Source organism: Sceloporus occidentalis, unplaced genomic scaffold (genome assembly GCF_023333645.1).
Source record: "Sceloporus occidentalis isolate IW3139 unplaced genomic scaffold, rSceOcc1.0.p SCAF_2, whole genome shotgun sequence".
NCBI lineage: Eukaryota > Metazoa > Chordata > Lepidosauria > Squamata > Phrynosomatidae > Sceloporus > Sceloporus occidentalis.
In genome coordinates this window covers 71,046,728-71,071,542 of record NW_028316982.1, presented here as the reverse complement: position 1 = coordinate 71,071,542, position 24,815 = coordinate 71,046,728, and the positions used below count along the sequence as shown (strand labels likewise).

At 38.5% G+C, this 24,815-nt stretch overlaps 1 protein-coding gene across 5 annotated transcripts in view; it reads left to right on the top strand.

The window, feature by feature from the left end:
- Positions 1-23,911, top strand: part of LOC149318523 (coiled-coil domain-containing protein 186-like) — a 56,270-nt gene extending 32,359 nt beyond the window's left edge. For 4 of the 5 annotated variants that reach the window (XM_089509949.1, XM_089509950.1, XM_089509951.1 and 1 more), the window contains 11 exons: positions 1,356-1,475; positions 1,925-2,029; positions 3,150-3,248; positions 3,400-3,486; positions 6,312-6,454; positions 8,658-8,913; positions 11,683-11,872; positions 11,967-12,047; positions 13,086-13,293; positions 15,754-15,973; positions 18,090-23,911. In XM_089509949.1, the coding sequence (XP_089366075.1) occupies positions 1,356-1,475; positions 1,925-2,029; positions 3,150-3,248; positions 3,400-3,486; positions 6,312-6,454; positions 8,658-8,913; positions 11,683-11,872; positions 11,967-12,047; positions 13,086-13,293; positions 15,754-15,973; positions 18,090-18,173 (1,593 nt within the window). In that variant the 3' untranslated portion in view covers positions 18,174-23,911. Of the gene's footprint in view, positions 1-1,355; positions 1,476-1,924; positions 2,030-3,149; positions 3,249-3,399; positions 3,487-6,311; positions 6,455-8,657; positions 8,914-11,682; positions 11,873-11,947; positions 12,048-13,085; positions 13,294-15,753; positions 15,974-18,089 lie in introns of those variants that run through there. The other variant, XR_016280052.1, reaches the window with a different exon arrangement.
- The last annotated feature ends 904 nt before the right edge of the window (positions 23,912-24,815 follow it).

The following is a 24,815-nucleotide window of genomic DNA, read 5'->3' as shown; positions in this document are numbered from 1 at the left end:
GGATGAAAAAAAAATACCCAGGATGTCCTTTTTGGAAAGTGCTTCATGATCATCTGCTTCTGGGGAGTACTGTTAGTGACTTCCATGTGCACAAATCCCTTTTTGGACTGTACATCATGTTCCTCCAGTTCTGGGTAGCTGAGTTCAATCCATTCAAGCCTCAGAGCTGATTGAACAGCAGCATGCAGCCACATTTTGCCTTGTCTCCAACCATGTGGTGGCTCCACTGTCGTTCAGTCCATGTCCTCCCCGGAGAGTAGTTGCCATGTGAAAAGGTCCAAGGCAAAACCTGGCTGGCAGGACCTGTGCTTTGCTGTTCAATCCGCTCTAGCTGCAAATTGGTGGGAAGAAGCAGGAGAAAAGTCTTCCCTCCCACTTTGGCATCACTGAGAAAAGGTTTAATGGATAGTGTAATTGTTAATGATTCAATGTTAGGTACTGTTTTGTTGTTACTATTAGTAGGGTTTTAAGTCTTGAGTTAAGTCTTGGGGGTCCACAGCAACAAAATTTATTTAAAGGGGATTCCTGGTAAAGAAAAAAAGCTAAGAAGCACAGCTTTAGGGAATGAGTCTACTTTCTCAATACTGTAAAGATTTTGCTGCCCCCATGTGGTTTTTAAAGGTATTTCTTGGTATTGAGATACTTATGAACCTTATTACATCTAAAAGCATTTTCATACATGAGATTTACAGTGTTTCTTTCTTCAGTTGCTTTGCAATATATAAAGCTAGTTCAGACACTCATTTGTGTTACGAACCTCTTGTGTCCTCTATTTTCTATATTTTATTTTTTAAAAATAAAAGTTAATCGTTTTGAAGGTTAATATTTAGAATGCAGGACAAATCTAGGATGGTGCTTTCCTCTCAAGTGATTCAAACCACAGGAAAAAAAATTGAGGAAGTGAAAGAGAAAAATATGGGCAGGAGAGGGGAGAGAAGTGGAAAAGGTGGGAGGAAGAAACAATGAGGTAAACCACCAGAGATAACCAGAAAGGATTGATGTATAGAAATGGAAGTGCTGTAAGAATTCAAAACTGGTGCATTTTGAATTTACTGCTGGCTTAAGCTATAGTGTATTAGCACTACATTGTCCATGTTCACATTTGATTGCAAGGGAGATGTTCAAAGGCTTTCTACAAATAAGAGTGCTTTTTTCTTAGCAGCCATACAGATACAGGGAGGCAGAGATGTCCAGAACCAGGAAAGTCTCAAATACTGTATGTTCCACTTCAGCCAGTTCCTTATATATATGTGTCCTCACTTAACTCCAACTGCCTATAAAAAGTATCTCCAATTACCTATTTTATCAATCTGAAGGCTTAATTTCAAGTCTAACATAAAGTTACTATTTTAAAGGAAGGTGAAGCTACCAGAATGTCAAGAGAAATAGAAAAATTGAAAGAAGAAATAAACTCTCACGTGATCAAAGTAAAATGGGCCCAAAACAAATTGAAGGCTGAAATGGATTTACACAAGGTTGGTATAGGAATCTTACAGAGAGATATTTCACTATAGCTCCTGTGCCTCTCTTTTATTTTAGTTTGTAGTGCTGGATTCAGTTGGCTGCTTTTTATATCAGATTTTTTTCAAGTTTCCAGGACAGTCTACATGTGGGCAAGTCAGTTAACACAATCGTAATATAAATGAGATGGCAGTATAACCACTCTTTCATATGTTTATGCTAAAATAGGTCAGTCTGAATTGGCTGGGATTTTCTGTCACACGTGTGTGTAGAATTCCACTCTTTCTTTGTTTTCAAAAGACTGAACCTTTGCATTTAATTCATAAAATGTCAGCACCGGCCATAATTCTATTGCTTTTCTTCAGTGCAAATCTGTTTAGGTTTTAGTAATTAAATTGTTATTTTCTTCAGCATGGTAGGCATGGTTGTTTGTTTTGGTTATTGCAAAATTATTATTTTCCAGGAAACCAAAGATCGGCTTAAAGAGGCAACAACAAAGTTGACTCAAGCAAAAGAAGAAGCTGATCAGATACGAAGGAACTGCCAAGAAATAATAAAAACATATCAGGTAAGTATAATGTCTCATTAAACAAAATCAACTTTTGTTCAATTTATATATAGGTTTTCTTTTCCCCTTGCAAACTGCTGTTATCTCACAGCCACTTATCAGAAACAACACCATTATTTTTCAAAATGCATTCAACTGGGATGTTCTTCATATAGACAATTCTCAGGTATGGTTTGTGGCTTGCTATTTTCTTTTCTTTTATTCACATGTTCTGCACTCATAATCACCAGTAGAAGGATATTCTAGTATTTCTGAATGTGCACAACTTTGCACTTCTTTGGAGACCATACAACCAGAGCATAATGATACACATAGTGCTAGAGCTGAAGCATGTTGGCTAATCTGTGCCTGAGATTCCTTTTTGATGGGGCATGTGGTATCATTCATTCATGGTCAAGATGCCCCTCTCAGGCAAGCAGTTTTCAGTTCCAGTCCAACAGAAGATATTACATCAGTAACTCTCCCCATACAGCAGAGTATGTACATTTTAAAATAGTGTTTTAAACAGCATTTAGCTTCATTTGAAAAAAAAATAGAGATTGCTTGCTTATTGGTTCTGCTAGGTAAATGCAGAATATTTCTTCAGTCTACTGTATTGTTCCTTACAGGCTGAGGGACTGTCTTATACAGCAGTCATTGAGAACATGGATGAGTTCAGTGAGCACATTGTTTTAAGTAGTTTTCCTGCTTATTTATGCCTGGAGATGTTGATTCTGTGAAGAAATTGGGAAGTTAACACATAAAAATCTGCTATCTTTATTGCGCTTCTATTTTACTTGCTTACATGTAAATCAAACAGTGGGACCTGTCATCTCTTTTACACTCAGTCTACATATATTTGAAATACATATTTAACACCACAAAGCTCACAGGCTCCCCTACTTGTTGCATGTCACATGTAGGTGCAAAAAATAGCTATCTGTTTCCAATCTTGACATGTGCCAGGAAGGGAGCTCATGGAATCATGGCAGCACTTGTGGGATAATTTAATTTTATAATTAAAGTAAGTGGTACAGTAAATAGGTGTTATGATACACTTTCTTGGTGTGAAAATTACATTTGTATTCACTTTCTCTTTTCTCCCCCCCCCCCCCTTTTCCCCCCCTGCAATGCTATTAAGGAGTCTGAAGAAATTAAATCCAATGAATTGGATGTAAAACTCCGACTTACAAAAGGAGAACTGGAGAAACACTTGCAGGAGCAATCTGATCATCTAGAGGTAAAACATTACTTCATTCATTGCACTTCACTATGCATGAATCATTCTGGGGGGAAAAGGTGTTCCAAAGTATAACTGTCATTTAGAATGAAGGAAATGGATCCCATTTTTCTCAGCTCTTATTCAGAATTTTTCTTGGTCACTTTCACAGATACATCATGCCAAAATAAAAGAACTTGAAGATGTGAAGCGAACATTTAAGGAGGGTATGGATGAGCTGCGAACACTGAGGACAAAGGTGAGGAAGAAGAATGAAATGCAAGAAAATAAAAGACCATTAAATTCTGTAATTTGTCTAGCTAGATGATCATCATACTTTTTTCACATCTGATTACAGTCCGTCCTCGCTTTATGTGGGGGATCCGTTCCGGATCCCTCCGCGTAAGGCGAATTCCGCCTATGCTCGAGCCCCATTGGAAACAATGGGGCTCGTGCGCGGCGGGGTGCAATGGGCGCACGCGCCCATTCAATTGAATGGGACGCGCCGCCCCTTCCGCCCCACGCGCGTGCCGCGGCTTGAGCACGTATGCTCAAGGCCGCGTATGGCGCGCCCGCGTATGACGCGGGCGCACTGTATTTGGTCTATAAAAGTCCATTGGTTAATACTTCATCTCCAAAGTTTAGCATCTAAAGCATTTAGGAAACGATGATATGGAATTCTCCCTTCCTGTTCATATTTTGGTATGGCTAAAGGGGATTGAAATGGTCTGCTTCTGTTTTAGATTAACCACAATTGAACATTACATCTGTATCTTTACACCATGGTTAATCTTCACTGGGGATGTGACGGCTTAGTGGGTAAGATTGCCAGTTCTGATAACTGGAAAATCAGAAGGTTGGCAGTTCAAGGCCCAAGTGCCACACAATGGGGTGAGCTCCTGTCACTAGTTCCAGCTTCTGCCAACCAGGCAGTTAGAAAGCATGCAAATGCAAGTAGATAAATAGGTACCACTTTGGTGGGAAGGTAACAGTATTTGGTGCAGTCATGCTGGCCACATGACCACTGGAGTCATCTTCAGACAATGCTGGCTCTTTGGCTTAGTAACAGAGATGAGTACCGACCCCTATAGTTGGTTACGACTAGACAATCATGTCAAGGGATTACCTTTACCTTTATCTTTTAATCCTCACTACGCAGTTGTAGAAAGAAGATGTAGTTTGATGCTGGCTTCTTTCTGCTAAACATAGTTAGGTTTAGCATACTTTGCTGGGTTTGGATAACTAAGCAATGCAAACTGATCATTGTGAAACAGGAACACAGACTTTTTAACTCCAACCACCAATACTAGAGGAAGAAAGGGCACTGTGGCATTCATGTTAACCTGTGTTTTAGTAACTAAATGTTTGTGTTATGTCTGAAAATGACCAGTTGGTAGAGCTAGAGAAGGGTTTCAAGTGAAATGAGAAAATAGGTTAAGGAATACAGTAGTCTCAGTTTTTTTTTATTGTTTTTTTTTTTAATTGGTAGTATGAAATTGATACATGTTATTATAATAAATTGATAAAATATTGATTAAATTCACCTTACAATAATATATAAAAAAGACTTTTACATTATATTCCCCATACATATAATATATCCCTTTATATTCGATTCTTTACTACTTTATCTAACTTTAATTCATATTTCTTTTCATCATATATTTTTCATAATTCCCCCCTTCCCCCAAGTGCTCCCCATCACCCGAGCCTGTCTTCTTATTACTCTATCTCCAGAATTGTAACTCTTCCTCTGGTGGTAAAACACCTCCTTCTTTTCCTAAAACTTTTTGTACAAATGTTTTCCATATTGCTTCAAAATCATTTCTCTTGATTATTCCTCTTCTAAACTTAATTTCACTAGTTAACTTATCATTAATTGCTATTTGCCAAATCTCTCTATACCAATCTTGTATTTGTAAATCTCCCTGGTCTTTCCACTTTTTTGCTATCATTAATCTCGCCGCTGTTAATAAATTTGTAATTAGATCCTTTATAACTTGGGTGCAGTTAATTTTATCATATAAAGATAATAATGCTATCTTTGGACTAAATTCTAAATCAATTTTTGTTATTTCTTTTATCTCCTCAAATACAATTTCCCAAAATTTCCTTACGGTTCTACAACCACACCACATATGCATATAAGTGCCTATCTCTTGACACCCTCTCCAACATAACCTTGAATAATTCTTATTTATATGACTTAACCTTACAGGCGTTAAATACCATTTCCAAATTATTTTGTAATAGTTCTCTTTTATTCGTATAGAATAAAATTTTAAATGGCGTTGATTCCAAATTTTCCCCCATTCGTGGTCATATACAGTAGTCTCAGTTACCCGACATTCCAGATTATCTGATGTCGGATAATTTTGGGTGGTGGTGGCTGGGGGCCTTTCTGCACCCCCCAGACATGCCCCCAAGTGGGCGTTGGCAGCGAGTGCCACCAGCCCCCCCCCCAATTAGCTCTGCAGGGGGCAGAGTCTGCCAGGGCTGAGAGGGCTGACTTCAAGCTGCCAAGGAGGCCCGAAGGGAGTCCGCGGAGCCCCATTCAGGCTGAGGGAAACCAGTCCGCCAAGGAGAGGAATGGGCGCTTGGCCCAGTCCTCTCCTTGGCAACTTGAAGTCGGCCCTCTCAGCCCTGGCAGAATCTGCCCCCCGCAGCCAAGCCGGGGCAGAAACTGCCGCCGCCGTGGAGGAAGCAGGAAGTAAGCAGGGAAGGAGAGAGGGAAGGAGATGGGGAGGGAATGAGGGGGGGGGAGTCTGGATTATCTGACATTTTTGGTTATCTGACTATGAGTCAGCCCATTTATGTCAGATAATCGAGACTCTACTGTAGCTATTTTGTCCATCTATCTAAGAGGCAGGAATCATGTACCTCTCCAGATGTTATTTCCAGCATTCCTTACCATTGTGCATGCCGACTAGGGGTCCTTAGAACTGCAGCCCAACAAGAGCTGGAGGGCTCTGTGATTCATACCCCATTTTAGTCGAGCAGTATTTTTATGATTTGTGACAGCTAGTAAGTACTACCAGTTAGAATTAATATGTTATTTACCTGAACAATGTCTGTTGGTGTTAGGTCAAATGTCTAGAGGATGAACGGTTGAGAACAGAAGATGAATTGTCAAAATATAGAGAAATAATTAATCGACAGAAGGCTGAGCTTCAGAATCTGCTAGACAGAGTGAAAATTATAGATCAGCTGCAGGATCAACATCAGAGGTCAGTGACTGCATTTTCATGTTTTTATGTAAGATAATTTATGCTGAATCTAAAACGTAGTGCTGAAAAGTATTGTTTTTCTATTACACAATTCCTGCAGCCAAAAAACATGCACAGTCTGGACAATGCTATGTGCACATTATAAACTAAACTGAATGATGTAACTGTAATAAATTGCAGATACAGTTTGTTGTAGTTTATTTCTAAGACTAGGGTCAATCTGGATCCAATGAAATTAGTCATTTGGCATTTAACATGAGCGTAAGCTTCAGATGACAAAAGTTTATTTTTTAGAGTAGCCTAGCATTGTTGAAACATTCAAAATGTTAGCATTAAAAGATGTATATTTATATATTGTATTATTTTTAAGCTTGGTATATTGATCACGAAAACACAACATTATGGTTATAACTACTGCAGACTAACAATGGCAGTGAATGTATAACAAATTGGTATAAGTTACAAGCTATAGAATTTTTTAAAGGTGAGAACTTTTCCATTGTGGTAAGCACTCTGTGGACTTTTTATCATGTTTGTGGATTTTATCAATGTTTTTGAATTTATTCTTATTCTTACTAAACTTTTATCCAGCCTTTAGGCTTAAATCTTTTGTTTGTTTCCATTTTTTAAAACTGAACTGAGAACATCCCAAGACTGTTATAAAAAGAAATCCCAAACACTTGTGCTCTTTATACCTTGAAGTTCTCTTACCAGCATGGTGTGCTAGCTAGTGTATTGGGCTTCATTGTGATAAGCCCAAAGAGTGTAAGTCATTATCTTTCTCTAAATCAGATGTGGGAAACTTGAGACCTTCTGGATAATGTTGGACAGTAGTTCCCAGCAGCTTTAGTCAGCATAGCTAGTGGTGTGGAATGCTTGTTGGGCCACAGTTGCCCACCCTGATCTCATTCTTCACAGCAAGTATGATTGCTGCTTTCAACTCCTTGAAAGGTACACTAAGATATAAATGCATTAACTATCATACTGTAATAATATAGGTACATGTGAAAACATTAGTTAATACATCACCTTCTCCTTGCCCCTCTTTTAATCAGTATGAATTTGCAACTCCAAATTCATCAGTGTGACATTTTAAATCTTTCTCTGGTTTAGATTTTCCCCTTTATCTCTCCATTTTACGTGCTTAACTATCTTTTAGCTTGTTCTCTATTATTAACTTCCACCATCTACTTGATTTTTTAAGAAATTGCCCATTACCAGCTTCTTTGTTCAGCAATTACCCCATAATTCCTCTACATCTTCATCTTGTTTTCTTGTTGTGTAGCTGGTATGATGACCTGCATCCCATTTATAATTTTTTTACATTGAGAACATACAGTATAATAACAGCTACACAGCTGCTTTCATTGATCAGCAGCAGTAAGACTCCATCTATTTAGTTGATTTATTTATACAATAAAGCTTCGTACACTACAGAACAATCTAACTCATCGGAAGCTGAAATGTAAACATATGAGCTCAATCACACTTCCATAACATATAGTTTAAAGTATATTCTCTAGTTTCTTGATATTTAATAAGTTTCATAGTTAATAGAGTTAAGCCTTGTTTAAACAGAGGACTTCCACCATAGTCCATATCTGTTGCAACCAATAATTATATGATATGTAGCAATGTTTTAATAATTATCAAGCTCCAACTCAACATTTACATCTCCTTAAATACCAGTTGGCTCCAGTTAATACTGCCACATTGACTTTTTCTAGGAAATATGCAATTGCAGTGCCTGCAGTTTGCAACTAATGAATAAACCCCTTGACCAGAGTGAACACTGAAATGAAGCATCATTTCAAAGTGAAAAATTTAAATGTATACCACAAAGACATAAATCTTCGTATGTATCATGTCACACCATTAGGATGAAAAGACAACTGCATTTTCACCATCTAGATTTTATTCCAGTTTACAATGATTTTGATTTTGCTCAAGTAAATGGATATCCCACAGTTTAAATGCTATAACAGAGCCACAGTTCCAAAAGTAATTCAGCTTGCCAACCAGATATAACAAGGCTACCATGAGCTTGATAAATGTTGGCAACCCCTAGTACTTGTTTGGTGAATTACATTTGACTTAGTGGCATATAGGCTCAGTAAAACTAAATCAGGGAATTGATGTTTGCTTGGCTTCTTTTAAACTCCTTTTTTAAACTCTCTATAAACATCCCTATTCAATTTCATAGGGATGGACAAGAGATTAACTCTTTGAAGGAAGAAGTGGACAGTCTCAACAATCTGCTTAATGACTTCCAGAAGGACATTGATGGAAGCCGGAAAAGAGAATCTGAGTTATTGGTCTTCACTGAGAAGTTGACCACTAAGAATGCCCAATTGCAATCAGAAACAAATTCTTTACAGGTGCAGCTTGATAAACTCGCCTACAGCGAGAGAGAGTCACAGAATCAGTTGGAGCTTGTTAAACAAGCCAGAGATGAGCTGGTAAGTGGGACTCTTAATTTATCAATAATTAATGTTTGTGTAATTAATATTTCAGTTGCATTCTAGAACCTAGACTTGGCTTTCCATTTTGTCTTCTGCTATTTTCTACTGGATTGTATAATAAACTAGGGGTGCTGTAGCAGGACCAGGTAGTGATTTTTGTTTCTAAACAACATTGAAGTAGTATAAGCTGTGTGGAAGAGTGAATGTTGTATTGCAAGGCACAGCTCTTGTCCCAAGTAATCATATGCAGATAGCACCTTGACTGTGAATTTTGTGCCTGAGGAAACCTAGGCTGGTTTCATCTATGCTTAATTTCAGACTCGCTATAAATTTGTTTTTATGTATAATTTAAGCAATTTTAAATTTGAGATGGAAAGTTTTAAATTCTTCTTTTTTGGTGTTGTTTTAAAATTGTCTGTTTCTATTCATCCCTAATTAGAAAGTTTTAAGTGCAGCGGGCCCTCCTAATTTGCTTGGGTTAGGGACACAGGACTCCCGTGAAAGTGGAAAAACTGCAAATAAAAAAGCACTACTTTTTGTACTTGAGAGAATACCTCTCTAGAGCCCCATTCCCACTGGCCCATTTAATGTGGGTGGAACTGGGTAGATCTGGTTGCCCCTCCCCCGAATCTCTCCGTTAGGAAGTGCCCACTAGATTTGAGGGGCATTTTTACTCGAATGCCTTATCGGGTTTAATTTGAAGGCGCCTGCTGTCAATCAAGCGATTGTCATAGGTGACGTTTGCAGGGGCATCAGAAGTGTGATTCCCTCCCTCCTTTTTTTTAAAGAGCCATGCACAAAATGCCCCAAAGTGCGCACATTTTGTCAACATTTAAAATCCCTTTTGTGTGTGTATGTGGGCATTTGGGTCAGTGCAGGTTATGATCTGCCCTTGGCCCCATTTTCAACCCCAAAATGCAAGTTAATGCATCCTGTATCCCCCACTCCTTGCCACCCCAGAATGCCTCTTACACATGTAATAATAATAATAATAATAATAATAATAATAAATTCCTCACCTCGGAAATGCCAGAAAAGGATGCGATTGTCATGCATTCTTTTTTGCTTTTAAAAGCAATTCAGGGCTACCCCTGAAGAGACAGTAGCAAAAGCATGTATCGTTTTGCCAATTGCCTAATTTACAAGAGCAACAAATGTAACATTCGAATTGTGGGATTGATTGGCAAAGGAAAAGAAGTCTAGCCCATTTGCAACATTTCCCCTTTGCTGGAAGCCAGCAAATAGAAGGGAAAGTGAACAAGCAGCTAGCTATGTTCTATGCATCTATGTATCTGCCTCAAGAAAAAAAAACATGCACATATTTTGTCAAAAATAATTTAAAAAAATAAAAAAAGGGGGGGGGGAAGGTACCTGATGGGAGCTCCGTTCGTGCCCTGCCTTTGAGCTGAACTGAACTGAACTGACCCTTTTCCTCCTCCTGGAGGAGCTTTGCCATTGCCTTCCACTGAGGCTGAGAGAGAGTGACCTGTCAGTTCCAACTGACCCATGGAATCAGTTGGGAATAAAAGGGAAATGCAGCGCAGGCATTCTGACTGTAGCATCCTCATATAACACTAATAATAATAATAATAATAATAATATTAATAATAATAATTCAGGAGCAAGAGGAAATGAAAGTAGCACAAGCAAGCACCCAAAAATCATGTGCATAAATTGTCAAAAGAGGCTGCTTCTGCTGCATCCATTTCCCTACATCCCCCAGCTTAGCCGCACAGCCCTATTTCCCTGGGCCATCCTCCTCCTCCTCCTCCTCCTCCTCCATCACTTTCTCCACTCCCCCCCACTTCCCTCTGACAGCCCTTTGCAGCTCAAAAGTCACCCTGATTTCCCCTTTTATCCTCTTCACCCTTTGCATCCAGATTCCCCTTTTTCCTTCGGCTCTTTCCTCCTCCTCCTCCTCCAATGAGGGGAGGGAATGCTCTGACCTCTGCCTGCCCTCTGACCTTAATCCCTCCCTGAATTTGCCCCGATCATGATCAAGGGCAAGTTCATATTTCGTGGAACCCGGGTCTTTTGAGAAAAGACGGATTTTAGCCCAATTCAGGATATCCCAGGGTAAGGAGCATTTCCTTGTGCAAGCCTCGACATGGATTGTAAAAGAATCAGGCCCAATATGAACTTCACGTGGAAGAAACGATTTCAAAACTGGTGTAAAAGGTAACGTGAATGGCCCCTAGGAATCTCTAGGCCCTGCAGCTCAATTGTGGTCAGCATCTACCAGGACCTACAAATGGCTAGAGGAATGTTCTCTCTAGTAATCTTTAGGTCCTCCAGCACAACTGTATGGCCAGCTTCTGGTAGAGTTGTGCTGAAGGACTGAAAGATTTGTAGAGAACATATTAATCACAACCACAAAAATCCAAGCCACAAATGGGGAGGTCTGATTGTACTTTCATAGATACTTGGAAGAGCTTATGTGCTTTCATAAATAACAGGAACAAACAGGTTTTCTACTTCCCTCATCAGATGTGTTATCCCATGCAGAGCAAATGGCCATGCTGACTGAGGGGATCCTGGGAGTTGTAAGCCAAAAAAGTTAACTTTTCCAAACTCAGATTCCAGGACTGATCAATGTTCCCTCAAAATTCCCACAAATAGAGTTGATTAGGATACACAAATTTCAAGCTTGTTCACAATTTTTAAATTCTTTTAATTTTTTGAGTTATATTAAATACTTGGTAGCAGGGAAGAAGCAAAATTATACATCATGAATAACTTTTTAATAACTTTTTGGGGGGATTTTAGGCAAATAAATTACAGAAGGAAGAGGAGCTTCACAGAAACAATGTCCAGGTGCTGAAGGCAGAACTGGCATCTCAAGAGAAAGTGTTAGCAGATCTAAACACCCAGGCAGAAGAATTAAAAGATGAGTTAATTACTCAGAAACGAAAACATGCAGCAAATCTTAAAGACCTCACCAAGCAACTTCAACAAGGTTAACATTTCACAGACCTTGATGTATATGGCGTTTTTTCTATCCAGGGGTTAAAATATCAGCCTTGTATCAAAGATGTGTTTTGTTTCCATAGCACGAAGAAAGTTGGATCAACTTGAAAATGGCAACTATGATAAAGAAGTCAGCAGTATGGGGAGTCGTTCCAGCTCATCAGGTAGGTTGTTTTCTTAGTCTTGTTAATTGTTTAAAGAACCCACAGTCATTCCAATGAAATAAATGCATTTTGCATGTACTTGTTTAAAATATATTTTAATGACATCATTTTCTTTTCTGGAAGTTATCTACCATTTCATCTAGATTATACTTAATTTGAACACATGCATGTTGACATTTCTTATGAAATGAGCCCGAAGAGAGACAGGATGAATGGTTATTTATCTCCTTGACAAGCTTGAAATTTTTTAATGATGTTGCATGTTAGCCTATATAAAGGGAAAGATTATGAAAACTACAATGCTTAATAGCAAAAACACATACTTCCTTCATTATAGAAAAAAATCACATCAATGCAAGGACTTGTTTTTATATGTTCACTAATAAAGGCAGTTGGAAAAAGGGGGGCCAGACAAATCTATTCTGATACCTTTGAATGATGATAGTGGTTTGAGAGTTTTGAATCTTGAATGTAGTTGTGTAAGATTCCTGTGTAGTTTCAGAACAGCTGTTGGGATTTTGAGTCTACCGTTTATAACTTGCCAATTTTTATCTAGAAATGCACCTTGGTTGCAAATAAAGTAATTGCTACCTTAAACATTGCTTCCTCAAATGCTAGCAGTGTGCAAATGGGAGGGGGGAAGATAATTTCACCTTACACATGCTGAGCCTGCTATTTTAAAATTCATTGCTTCTTTAGAACTTTTAGCCTGCAGAGAAATCCATTAATTCCTACTTAGTGAGGAGACCTGCCATTCATCTGTGAGATTGGTAATTTATCAAACCTCATATTCTGCAGTAAGGTTGAGGTTCAAAAGTTTTTATCACCACATCAATCAGCTTTTTTCTCTTATGGACAAAAGGATGACCTGAATTTTACTAGTTCTTCAGTGTGGCCAGCACTTTATGTGGGAAGCTGTTGGTACTATCTGATGATTTCTGAGTTTTTCCTATTAGAAGAAGATGAACTCTTACTGACAGGTGAAAATGTGACTAAAACTGGGCATTCTAACAAAATGTTAACCATTTGTTCTGTCAGGATCTCTTAATGCACGAAGCAGTAACGAAGACCGATCACCAGAAAACAGTGGCTCTTCAGTAGTTGATCATTTCCCAGAAGTGGACAAGACCATTTTGATTGAGAGAATAGTAAGACTACAGAAAGCACATGCTCGGAAAAATGAAAAGATGGAATTCATGGAGGACCACATCAAACATCTTGTGGAAGAAATCAGAAAGAAAACCAAGTATGTGCAGAAATTAAAACATGTGGTTATCAGTTTGAAGTATGAACTGTGCAAGATGTATGTATGTTTGCAGTGTTGAACTTAATATTGGGGACAGGACCATGGTCACTATAGCAATAAACATGGTTCATACTTGATGTACAGACAATGGCATACAACTCAAAATACTCTGAAGATTTTTCATGTTTAGCAGCGTGGAGGTGGAGTCACATTTTTTCCAGTGATTTTGTTAAATCTCGCATATGCACTGATTTTTAAAAAAGGATGTTTCTGCATAGTAAAGGGGGCCCTCCAAAATTGTAGGTTCCAGATCTGCAATTCTGAGTGACCCCAAATTATCACACCCCATATTATTAAAAGGTGGCAATGTAAACGTGCATGCTTCAGTGTGTCTGCGTTCATTCTGCCATTTAATAATATGGGGTACAATCATCATTTATTTCCTTTCCATGGAGAGCAGGATGGAATAGAACCCCCATGGATCTGAAGGGCCTACTATAATTCTGCTTACCATAGAATTAAACCAAAACAGCAATGTTGATTAAACTGTACATATTCAGAACAAATTGTGTTTCTTCTTGTACACAAGTGCTGTTAAAAATATCATGCTTTGAAAATGAATCTTAAAAGCTATACAATACTAATTTGCTGCTCTCTTTAATTGCTACCTTTTGATTCTTAGCAAATTATCTACTCCGAAGACATTAAGCTTGAAAATATTCCTAAAGTCTGCTGGCAGATTTTTGACACTAAGCTCTTCGTTTTTGTTAAAGAACTATTAACTTGTATTAGCTGCTTCAATTTGCCAAGTAGCTGTACATCACTGCAATTAAGTGCACAAGATGTCTTGTGTACAGAATAACTGATGGCTATAGGCAGCTGCCTATATAAGATGTAAAATGAAATCATTTTCAAACGCCAGAATTTTTATTTTAGTTTGAATACTCAGGATAGTGAAGTTGCCACAAATTTACCAAGATACTTTTGTGGTGTGTTTGTCAGTACATACTGAGAACAAATTAAAATGCTCTTCTCAGTTAGACACTCATATAACTAAACTAATAACACACAAACTTGTTGTTATACAATTGCCCTATAAAGATTTTAACGTGTTAAACATTTGGGAACATGGCACTGCAGGCCTGAAATTATTCCTTCTTTTTTCTGGAATGTGATGTAAACATAATCCATGTATCTGTTTTTGTAACTTGGTGTGAGGTCAGTTAAAACTTTGTTTTCCACCTCTTGGGGTTTTGTATTTACCAAGGTCTTTCATTTGGCACTAGATATGTTGGGAATGTGGGGCTGAATTAAAGAGTGAGAAGATCTGTTTTAGTCAGGAAAAAGGTGGATAATTAATGTTTTACTGAAACAACTAGCCAGTTGAAGAGTGAGCTGCTTAAGTTTTCAGGATAGTTGGAATAAGCAAAAGGATTCTGAAGGCCCCTGTGAAAATGAAGGGATTTAGGCTACAAGGAAATCAAACTGAGGCCAGCTACTTTCATTATATTTTTATGTATATGTTTGTGTGAATGCTTTTGGCATACTTTAAAGTGTACCATATCTTTTCAGAGAGCTGGTATTAACCTAGTTTCCCAATTGGCCCTTGCAAATGAGAATCAGTGTGCTTTCATGTTTTTAGTGTTGGACATGGAGACCAGGGATCCAGTCATTATTCAGTCATAGAAGCCCACTGGGTGATCTTTGCTGAGAGAGCCAAAGATGAAGGTTCGCTTAGCCAAAGAGGCAGTGACAAACTCTCTGAATAAATCTCCCAAGAAAACTAGGATAGGGCCACCATAAGCTGAAAATGACTTGAAGGCACACATCATCAACAAATGAGAGCAGAGTTTGGGAACATCCAACATGTTAGACTTTTCTCAGCCCAAGTGCAGGATTGGTTCAGAGCTAGCCTGTTGGGGGCTGCATGCTAGAAGTGGACTGACACCTTGCCCTGAATTGGTATATGGATCCTGACATGATTGCCTAGACCCCATTCCCTAATATGCATACCTCATGTACAGTTTCTATCCTGTTGAGAGTTTCTCACTACAATGAGGTTTTTAAAAAGTCTTAATTGATGCCTGTGGAGGCTCTTTAAAATCCTCTTTACATTGGGCAAGGAGTGATTTGGGATGGGTGAGTTATAGCACTGAAGGACATTAGCCATAATCTGCCAAACAGGGAATGTTTTAAAAATTCCCATTGTCTCGATAGAAACATTTTCAAAGCTACATTATTCTGGTGTTTGTGTCAGGGGGAGAGGACAGAAGTTCTAATCCAGTTCATCTTGAGGGTGACAGATTGGAGACGCCTGCCTGAGTGTGTTTTGTTTGCCACTCAGTCCAGATAATAATGAACTGGATGGACCAGGGATCACATTCTGTACAAGACAGATTCCTATGAGCTCTGATGACACCATTGTAAGTTGACGGCCTTATTCTGTTTTCTTTTATTCAGAATAATCCAAAGTTACATTCTACGGGAAGAGGCTGGCACCCTGTCATCTGAGGCCTCTGACTTTAACAAAGTGCATTTAAGTAGGCGTGGTGGGATCATGGCCTCACTCTATACATCACACCCAGCAGACAGTGGGCTCACATTAGAACTCTCGCTGGAGATCAACAGGAAGCTTCAGGCAGTGCTGGAGGATACCTTATTGAAGAATATTACTCTAAAGGTGAGCCTTTTTATTCTTTTATGAGCAATAAATGTATGGTGAAGAAAAAAATAATTTTTGAAACACTCAGCAACTAATGTATGTGTGTATGGGAGGATATGCAGATAGGAAGAGATTGTATCTTAATAATAATAATAATAATAATAATAATAATAATACAGACAGTGCTGGTTCCCTTATCTTATTAATGGAGGAGAGCACCACCCCCTACACTCGGACACAACTTGACAATTCTATCAAAGGGGAAACCTTTACCTATACCTATACTTACACCTATATATATTTGTTGGAGAGAACAACAAATTAAAAAGCAGTCATAGACTGAATACATAACACCAGTTTTAAAACATCATTTTTATGATAAGCATCATTTAAAAGAGCATATAAAACCAATACATATTAAAAGCAATCAATTCTTAATTTAAAACTCATAATTTTAAAATTATCTGGATAGGCCTATCAGAAGAGACTTATCTTTATTGTTGCACTGAACATAGGCAGCATATCTAATTGAAGAATCTCCTCTTCCTCTAGAGTACCATAGTCTAGAGGTGGCTGAAGTAAATATTTTCTGGGTAGCAGTTGTTAGCTTTGTTTTGACTAATTGAAATAAATGTCCCTCAGAGAACCTTAGTGTACAGAGCAGATTATACAGAAGAAGATAAACCTGTAGTTTACCTGGAGCCAAACCATATAGGGCTTTAAAGGTAACAACCAGCAATTTGTACCTTGTCTAGAAACTAATTGACAGCCAGTGAAGTGATTTTAATGTTGGTGTAATGTGATCACTACTATCCAAGGATCCAAAACAGGTAACAATATACATGATAAAGACAAATAAATAACAATATTCCTTAAAAACTCCTAGGGCCGCACCAAAAATGAAAGCCCTTTTTACAACCAGGGCTGCCATCCTATACATATTTACCAGGAAATAAAGTCCCATTATATTCAAAGGGACTTAGTTCTTAAAAATCATGCATAGAATTGGCTATAGGTCAAAAGATACAGTCTTGTATTTAATGTTCCCCTATTCCTCTCTGAAGTCCTGGGATTAGGCTGTGCCTGTGTAGGTGTTTTCTTTCCTGCTGCAACAAGTAGGAGGAGAAATTATTAGCAATAGTGTTGGGGACAGAAGGGTAAGCCTGTCCATTTTTCCATGTCTTTCCCTGGTGGGTTTTGGATGATACACCTCACTTCTCCACACACGCTACCTTTGATTTGTTTTGTCATTTTAAGACCCATGGGGAAAAAGAAGGCATAATGAAGACTAATCAAATCAAGGTCAAATTAGGTTTTCAGATACCTTGCTATGTAAGGGAAGGTTTTTCACTCACTTCTCTGAACAGTTGAGTGGGTCAGGCATAGGTAGACCTGAAAGAGAGTTTGAAGGATGTTGTTGCCATAACTGGCCCTAATGGCTGTACAGTCCACCCTTGCCTTACATGGGGGATCTGTTCTGGAATCACCACACACCCCCCCCCCCTCACGTAAGGCAAAAAATGTGTATGCTCGAGCCCCATTCGATATAATGGGGCTCATGCTCACTGCACAGCCAGGCACTATTCTCCTGATCTCCCTGCGGCTTCCGCATAAGCTGGAAACCGCCTATAACGAGCCCACATATGGTGCAGGCTCACTGTTTATGGTCTTAGGCCTGGCCTTTGTATATGTTGTCATCTGATTTGATGAAATGTGCAGCTGACCCTCACCTCTCTATGGCAAAGGGAGCAGGTTCTCTGAGAAGTGCTGGTCCACATGATGCTTTATATACAGTAAGCCTCTTGAATTTAATCTAGAAATTAGTTATCCAAAGAAAATAAACCATATTGAAGTAGTTAATGGACTGAATTTTTGCTACTGTTTTAAATCTGCAAAATAGCTTCATAGAGTGTTTTATTGTGGTTTCAAGCAAAATTCTGACCCCACTTTTAAGCTTTCTTGCATATTTTATAGTATTTTGATGTTATAATATCCCTTGTCTTGTCTTACAGTTGAATGCTTTTTTCAGATTGCAGTAGGCTTGGATTAATTTGTCCTTGGGGACCTACTGTAGTTTTATTTTAATTTTTACTACCGTACAGGTCGCTAATATTCCCTTCTTGTTTCTTCAAAGGAAAATCTGCAAACACTAGGAACAGAAATAGAACGCTTAATTAAGCAGCAGCATGAACTGGAACAGAAGTTGAAGCAGACATAGCTGAGAACAAGGCCAAGACGGCAGCAAAGGCAGGTGCTCCAAATCCTGTCAGTATATAAACTGGATGTCTGCCAGTGTCTTCTCTCAAATCCTCTGCAACTTTAACAAAGCAAACTGACATTTGCTTGTGAGCAAGGCTTACGAGACCAAGGTCCGAGTGCCTGCTTTGCCCATGGCGATGGAGAGTTTGCGCTTTTCTGAACATTATTTTTATCCATGTGGCTTTTCATGAAATAATATATCATCACTTGCAACTTGTACTTATATTTAAAGGTGGTTAAAAAAACCCTTCTGTTTTGTGCAATTTAACTACCCTGTTAATGAAGAAGTTTGAAGGAAGAACATACTCTTGGGAGGTACCTCACCTTCACCTCCATTCTTGGGTGTATGGTTGAAGTGTTACATGTTAGACATATTAAAGATACAGCCTTCTAGGGCATAAATGTTTTCCCCCCAAAATATACATGCATTCTTGGATTTATGTAATTGCCAGATTTTATTGATAACATGCATTGGAAAGCATATTAACAATACACTGAGCCCTCAGTATTCACTGGGGTTTGGTTCGAGGACACCTCCCCTCCCCCTATGGATATCAAACTCTGTGGTTGCTTCAGTCCCATTATATGCATTGGCATCATAGTATAATGGTGTCATTTATATAAAAAGGCAAAAGCAAGGTTTGCTTTCTGGAATTTTTCTTTTGTGAATATTTTTGAACGATGGTTGGTTCAATCCGTGGATGTAAAATTCATGGATATGGAGGGCCGACTATGGAATGTTTTCTCTTAAATTGCAGTCTAAGGGTATTTTATCAGTTGTAATATTTTTAAAAATCCTTCTGAACTCCTCAGGTTTGAATTGGATTTTTGTTAACTACAGAGAATATAGTTAGCAGAAAAAACCCTTTTGCATTTACTTGGCATCAGCTGTTGAAACTAGGTTGGGCTGATTAATAAAACACATTTAAGAACAGAGCTGAGAGTTGAGAGGCAGCTCTAACCTTAGGAATAGGCCTTGGAATTGGAAATGGAAGCAACAATAACAAGTATGTGTTGTAGCATAAACATGGGTGATATGCCACACCATACATCTGTAAGTAGTGACACTGTGGTACTCCCAAAGAAGAAAGGGGGATTTATTTGGGCTCTTGAGTTACTAAAATCATTTTTACAGCAGTGTTAGTCTAATAACTTGTGTATGCTTGAAATAGAGTGGACAGAAGAAGGATCTTCTACTACTTGTTGCAACGACAGGCAACTACCACCTATTTTATTCTTGACTACGAAGAAAGTAATAAACAGTAATAATCTCTTCCTACGGGGTATAGGTGAGCAGTAAGACATCTTGTTGAGAGACAGAATGGTCAGTAATGGTGAAAGCGAGGGATTCTTACTGTTGGGAGAAGAGAAAGATGAGTTGATGGGAGCTTTAGCCTCATCTCTTTCTCTCTCTTTGACAAGCACTAGCTTGTAGTTGGGTCTGCAAGGAGGAGCAGGGCAATAGAAGAAGACTCCAGCATCTGAGCCTTAAATATCTTTGTTTCGTCTTTCAGTGAGGAGCAATACATGTTCATGTTAGTACTAGTTCTGGTATGAAAGTTAGGCAAAACACATGTTCTTCCACTTCTTTCTCCCCATCCCACTCCCTTCCAAGAAGTTGATGATTAATGTGAATGCACTGTCCTAACAAGATTTTGGTGTGTTTTGCTTTATTTTAAAAAATATGCCCTGTCCAAACCTCTTCAATCATGTGTGACTTACTTTTTTTAAAAAAAGTTATACTATGCATAAGGCTAGTTCCATGCACCATCCAATTCTAATTTACTTCCCCCTTTTACCTCCCCTGGGGTAAAAACATCCTCCTCTAATATAGGGCAGGAACCTTGAGAGGACAACAACCAGTTTCAAGTTGTGTTCCTTTTGATATTTATTCCAAAGTACAAATCTCCACTTGAATTATTTACATAACTCCATATGGTTCCACCCCTCTTCTTAAGTGTCTGGGTTTATTTGCACTTTGAGAAAAATGCTTTGGCGGGGCAGAATTTAAACAATTCATTGTATAAATATGTAGATAGTGCTAGAGTTTGTATTTTTTTAAAAGCCATGCCTTTCATGTTACCTGAAAGCATGATATATGTGTACAGTAGTAACATTAGAATACGCAAAATATATTTGCCTTCCAATTTGTACTGTTTAATTGTACCCTTAAGTTATCTATACATGGCAAGGGGAGGGAGAGAATACTCCTTGCTGTTGTACACAAGAAACTTAGCAGTCCTGTGCCCTCTTACCTTACTTTTGAGCAGACATGTATAGGGTTGCATATGAGACATTTACATTCAATGTTACTTCATTGTATATAAATTAGGACTAGGAGAACTGAAAATATGTAAATGAACAACTTGTTTTCACTTAAGTGGCTAGTTCCAATTAATAAGATAAGAGTGAGTTCAAGGATTGGTATTAAAGGAGGGATCACATATCAAAGTTTTGTCAAAAACCAGGTTTCTTAATTTTGTGTGACATAATTATATTTATTTTTTGAGCAGCACATCACTGAGCCTAGTAAATGTTTACTATGAACCAAACCTGTGTTTCAAACATCTTATGTATGTAATTGCAATGAATCTTGTTCAAAAAACATCCTAGTATGTATGAGAAGGAGGGAGAAGCTCAGCTTTGCTTCAGGCAAGCCAGCAGGTAGGGATGGTCAGATGGACGAACAGATTAATGGATGGTGAGGGAATGAATGGACAAACCCAAAAGTCAAGTATGATGCCAACAGCTTCTACAGCAGCTCCCTGTTATCTATTTTCCTTCATATGAAAGTGCATTTCACTTATCTGTGTGTGCACATTTGTCCTTGCTGTATGCTCATAACTGAAAATGGAATGATGCCATTTTGGCAACATGTTTTTACAGTTACAATAGCAGAGAACTATGGATTGTGCCACTGTAACTCAGTAAGTAACTTTGATCTTCCGATTCATTTTCATACCTTATCACAGTTTTCAGAAGGTTATGGCTGTACCAAACATTTTTGCCCAGGTATTTTATGAAAATATTATAATGTTTATTCATACTAACCCTGTGCTTTGGAGGATGAGTGATTAGAAAGCCATAGCTTTTTGTTGGGTTTTTATACATGGACTTGGGGCTGAAACAGATGGCGCCACCCCTTTGAGCACCAGATTGGGGCCACAGCAACCACATGCTGCAACCCCGATCTGGCATTTTTCCAACCCCAAATGAAGCAGCAAAATGCCACTCCTTTTTGGGGCGGAAAAAAGCTGGGCTTGCTGCCGCAGCAGTGGCTCTTCCACCTTTCTTTGGTACAGCATGTGTAAATGCTGTGCCACAGAAACATTGCAACACTGCCTGGTGTCTGCTCAAGCGGGCAGCATGACACCGGTTCAGGGGCGGAGTCAAGGCAGGAAATATGTAGTCACCACGCCCCCGTGCCATTTTGAAACTGACTTTTTATGCTGGTCTGTTCAGCCCCATGAAAACTTCTGCAGAGACACTAGACAAGATGACTTGAGATCGTGTTCCCTGTTAAAAGAGAATTAAAATGCAACCATATGAGATTGCAGGAGAGGATGCTTTAGACTGAAAAAGTGGTACTTGAGAAACAAGGTTTAATGTTTCTTACCATGCTGCCTTTATAATTGAATTCACAGTCTTATTATACACATACACACGCACAAGTTACTAGTCATATTCAGTGGTGCATTGAAAATGACGCTGGGACTGGTGTTATGAAAAGCAGTGTATAAATTCAGGAAATGGGAGGATTTTGGATTTCAGCTCCCAGAACCCCTTGTCAGGAAATTCTGCTCAAACCAAGAAATTATGGGAGTTGAAATCTAAAACATTTGTAATATCAGTTTGCCCCACCAGTACAGTACCCAAACAAATGGTGACCTGGTTTGCAATAGTCCAGAAATGTTCCTTTGTTTTGACAATACTGCTCCAAAGGCCATCTTGGATTATATGTGTTCTTGTGATGTTGTCCCCTTGTTTTTTGTCTCTTTACTATGGACTGTGTGTTGTAGGAAATGAAACAGTCATTATTTGTGTTCTAGTCCTGTTCCAGAAGTAACAGTGGTGTGTGCAACAGTTCTGTATTTTACCACTAGAATTATAGGGTAATGGAGTGCCAAATGGATGTTTTTCCCCCTTGATGTACTTGGCATACAGAACTTGCCCTGAAAGCAAATGGGAAGCAAGTTTGTTTTTTCTATTTGTTCTTCCCTAAGCTTCCTATTTCCCCTGCCTTTCCATCTTTTACCTTGCTTTTGTTTTGTTTTCCCCCCTCCCATTTCTTTTTCTTTGGATAAGTTTTCCTATTAACTCCTAGTTTTGCTGCATGGTGTACCCCAGCGACTGTATTCAGAGATGTGTGGACTCTGAACACTTTAAAATAAAACAACAAAGAAACAAAACCAGAATTCTACACTATGGAATAGCTGCAATCTGTGTAATCTGTCCTCTATCTTACTCATCTTCTGAAATGGTACTAGGCATTAGCTATAAATTTGAAACCCATCCTTGCAACTATGAGGACTATAAACTTAGTTTAGGAGTTGTAATGAAATCAGTATGCTGAATTTGCTGCATTATCCCATTCTGACATTTTCTTTGTTTTCACTGAATGTTAGAGTGTGCACAGGTCTTTATATTGAGCTATTTCAACACCATCATACTAGTGCCTATCTCCTTGTCTGTTCATTTATGTAACTGACAATGTGCATTCTGATGTAGATTTACTGTCAGCTGAGGACATATCTGAGCTCTCCATTCAACAAAAAAACAAGAGAATGCTAGCTGACCTGAGAACACAGACTTGTGTCTGCATGTCCATGAATTTCAGAGTACATGAATAACAGCTGATTCACACAAATATGTGCATAATTTGATTTCTCATCATCTGTTTACCCCGGATGTTTTGTTAAATGACTGCACTGAAAAATGTGTTTCAGGTGATGTTGGGCAATCATTCTAGCTTTGTATTGAATCTGATGATCATGCAGCCATAGATGGCAGTGAATAACTTGATGTTTCCACAGAGTTGATGGCTGTTCTTCAGTTACCATGATCTAATGTCCTTAAGATACAGAAGAAAAAAATCAGGAAGAACACAAAGGCAAACTCTTGAAAGTGATTTCCATGATAATGATTTCTCTCAAAAAAATGTTCTGTGTTTATGAATAATTTTGTAATTATTTTTAGTCAAAGTAGTTCTGGAAACAAAGAGTGTCTCCAATTTTCTGTCCATTCCATACTATTGTCTGAGATTACGCAAGCCCCCGTGGATGTTATGCTGTGTTTTATTCTTAATCTTTGAAAAACAGGATGGTTTAATGCTCCGCTGACAACAGTAGGTGGTGCTAGAAAACTTTTCCAAGTCTTCTAGCCCCCAAAACTAAGGGGAAATGTCACTAGTATCTATGTAAATCTCTCTGGATCATAGTGATTTTTTCCCATAATGGAATAATTTTATTTCTCAATTTTGTGTGCTGATATTTTCAAAATGTTCACCATGTCCAATCTTCCATTTGTATGTATGTGTGTTAAGACAAAAATTATAGAAAACAAGGACTTGTTGATTTATATTATGTAGATATTTCTGTACAAATGAAGGTTCCCAGCTCACTTCCAAGACATTATGAGCTATACATTACATTGTGTATATATTGGACTTTGAAATAATAAACAACATGAACAAATTTACAGGTGCTTCTGTTTAGTACTTGTACTTAGTACTTTAGTACAGCATTTTTGGAAGGCACTTTTCAACATAAATTCCCTGGTCCATAAAGGAAGAAGTTCACACTCACTGCTGATACCAATGTACATTGTAAATCAATATCTACCATGTCTGTTGACTAAACCAAGAGTGAGAATTATGTTGAATAATTCAACTCCAAGCCTTTCTCACCATTGGCTGTGCTTGGGGGGGTTGCTGGGATTTCCAGCCCAACAACATTTGGAAGGCCATGTGATTCTCCCATCTGGATAAAATGAGCAGATTTAATGGGTGTTCAGTTCTGTCCTAGGCCACCAGTTTATTACGATTACACAGAACATACTATGGCGGTACAGAGGAGAAGGAAGTTCAAATATTTTTGAGGAGGAGCTTCTGGAATGCTTGCTTGATTCAGTTGTCCAACTTGACGCACAAAGCGATAATCCTAAACTCAATCAGTCCTTTCAAACGTAGAAAAACTTTGGTAACATGCTTCTTTATTTCCTCTTTAACCTGTTTTCTTCTGTGGAGTTCAACATAGCCCTCTCACTTTTCCTATTTTTAAGTTCACAGCAACCCTGGAAGTTAGCTCAGGGTCATCCAGTGAGTTTCACTCAATTCTACCCTTTAAGTTTAAGTAGGTTTGTTGGATGTAATTAATGTGCCTGAAACTTTCTCCGTGGCTCCATTCTAGGCAGTAGCCTACCATGTCATTGGTTCCTTCCAGAAGTTAGCCATGCATACTACAGTTGGCCCTCCGTATCCACAGATTCATAATGGGCCATGAGCATCCATGGATTTTGGTATCCATGGAGAGGAGATACTCCAGTGAATATGAGAGGCCTACTGTATATTTATGTAGAACTGGTGCTGTGACACTATGCCCCT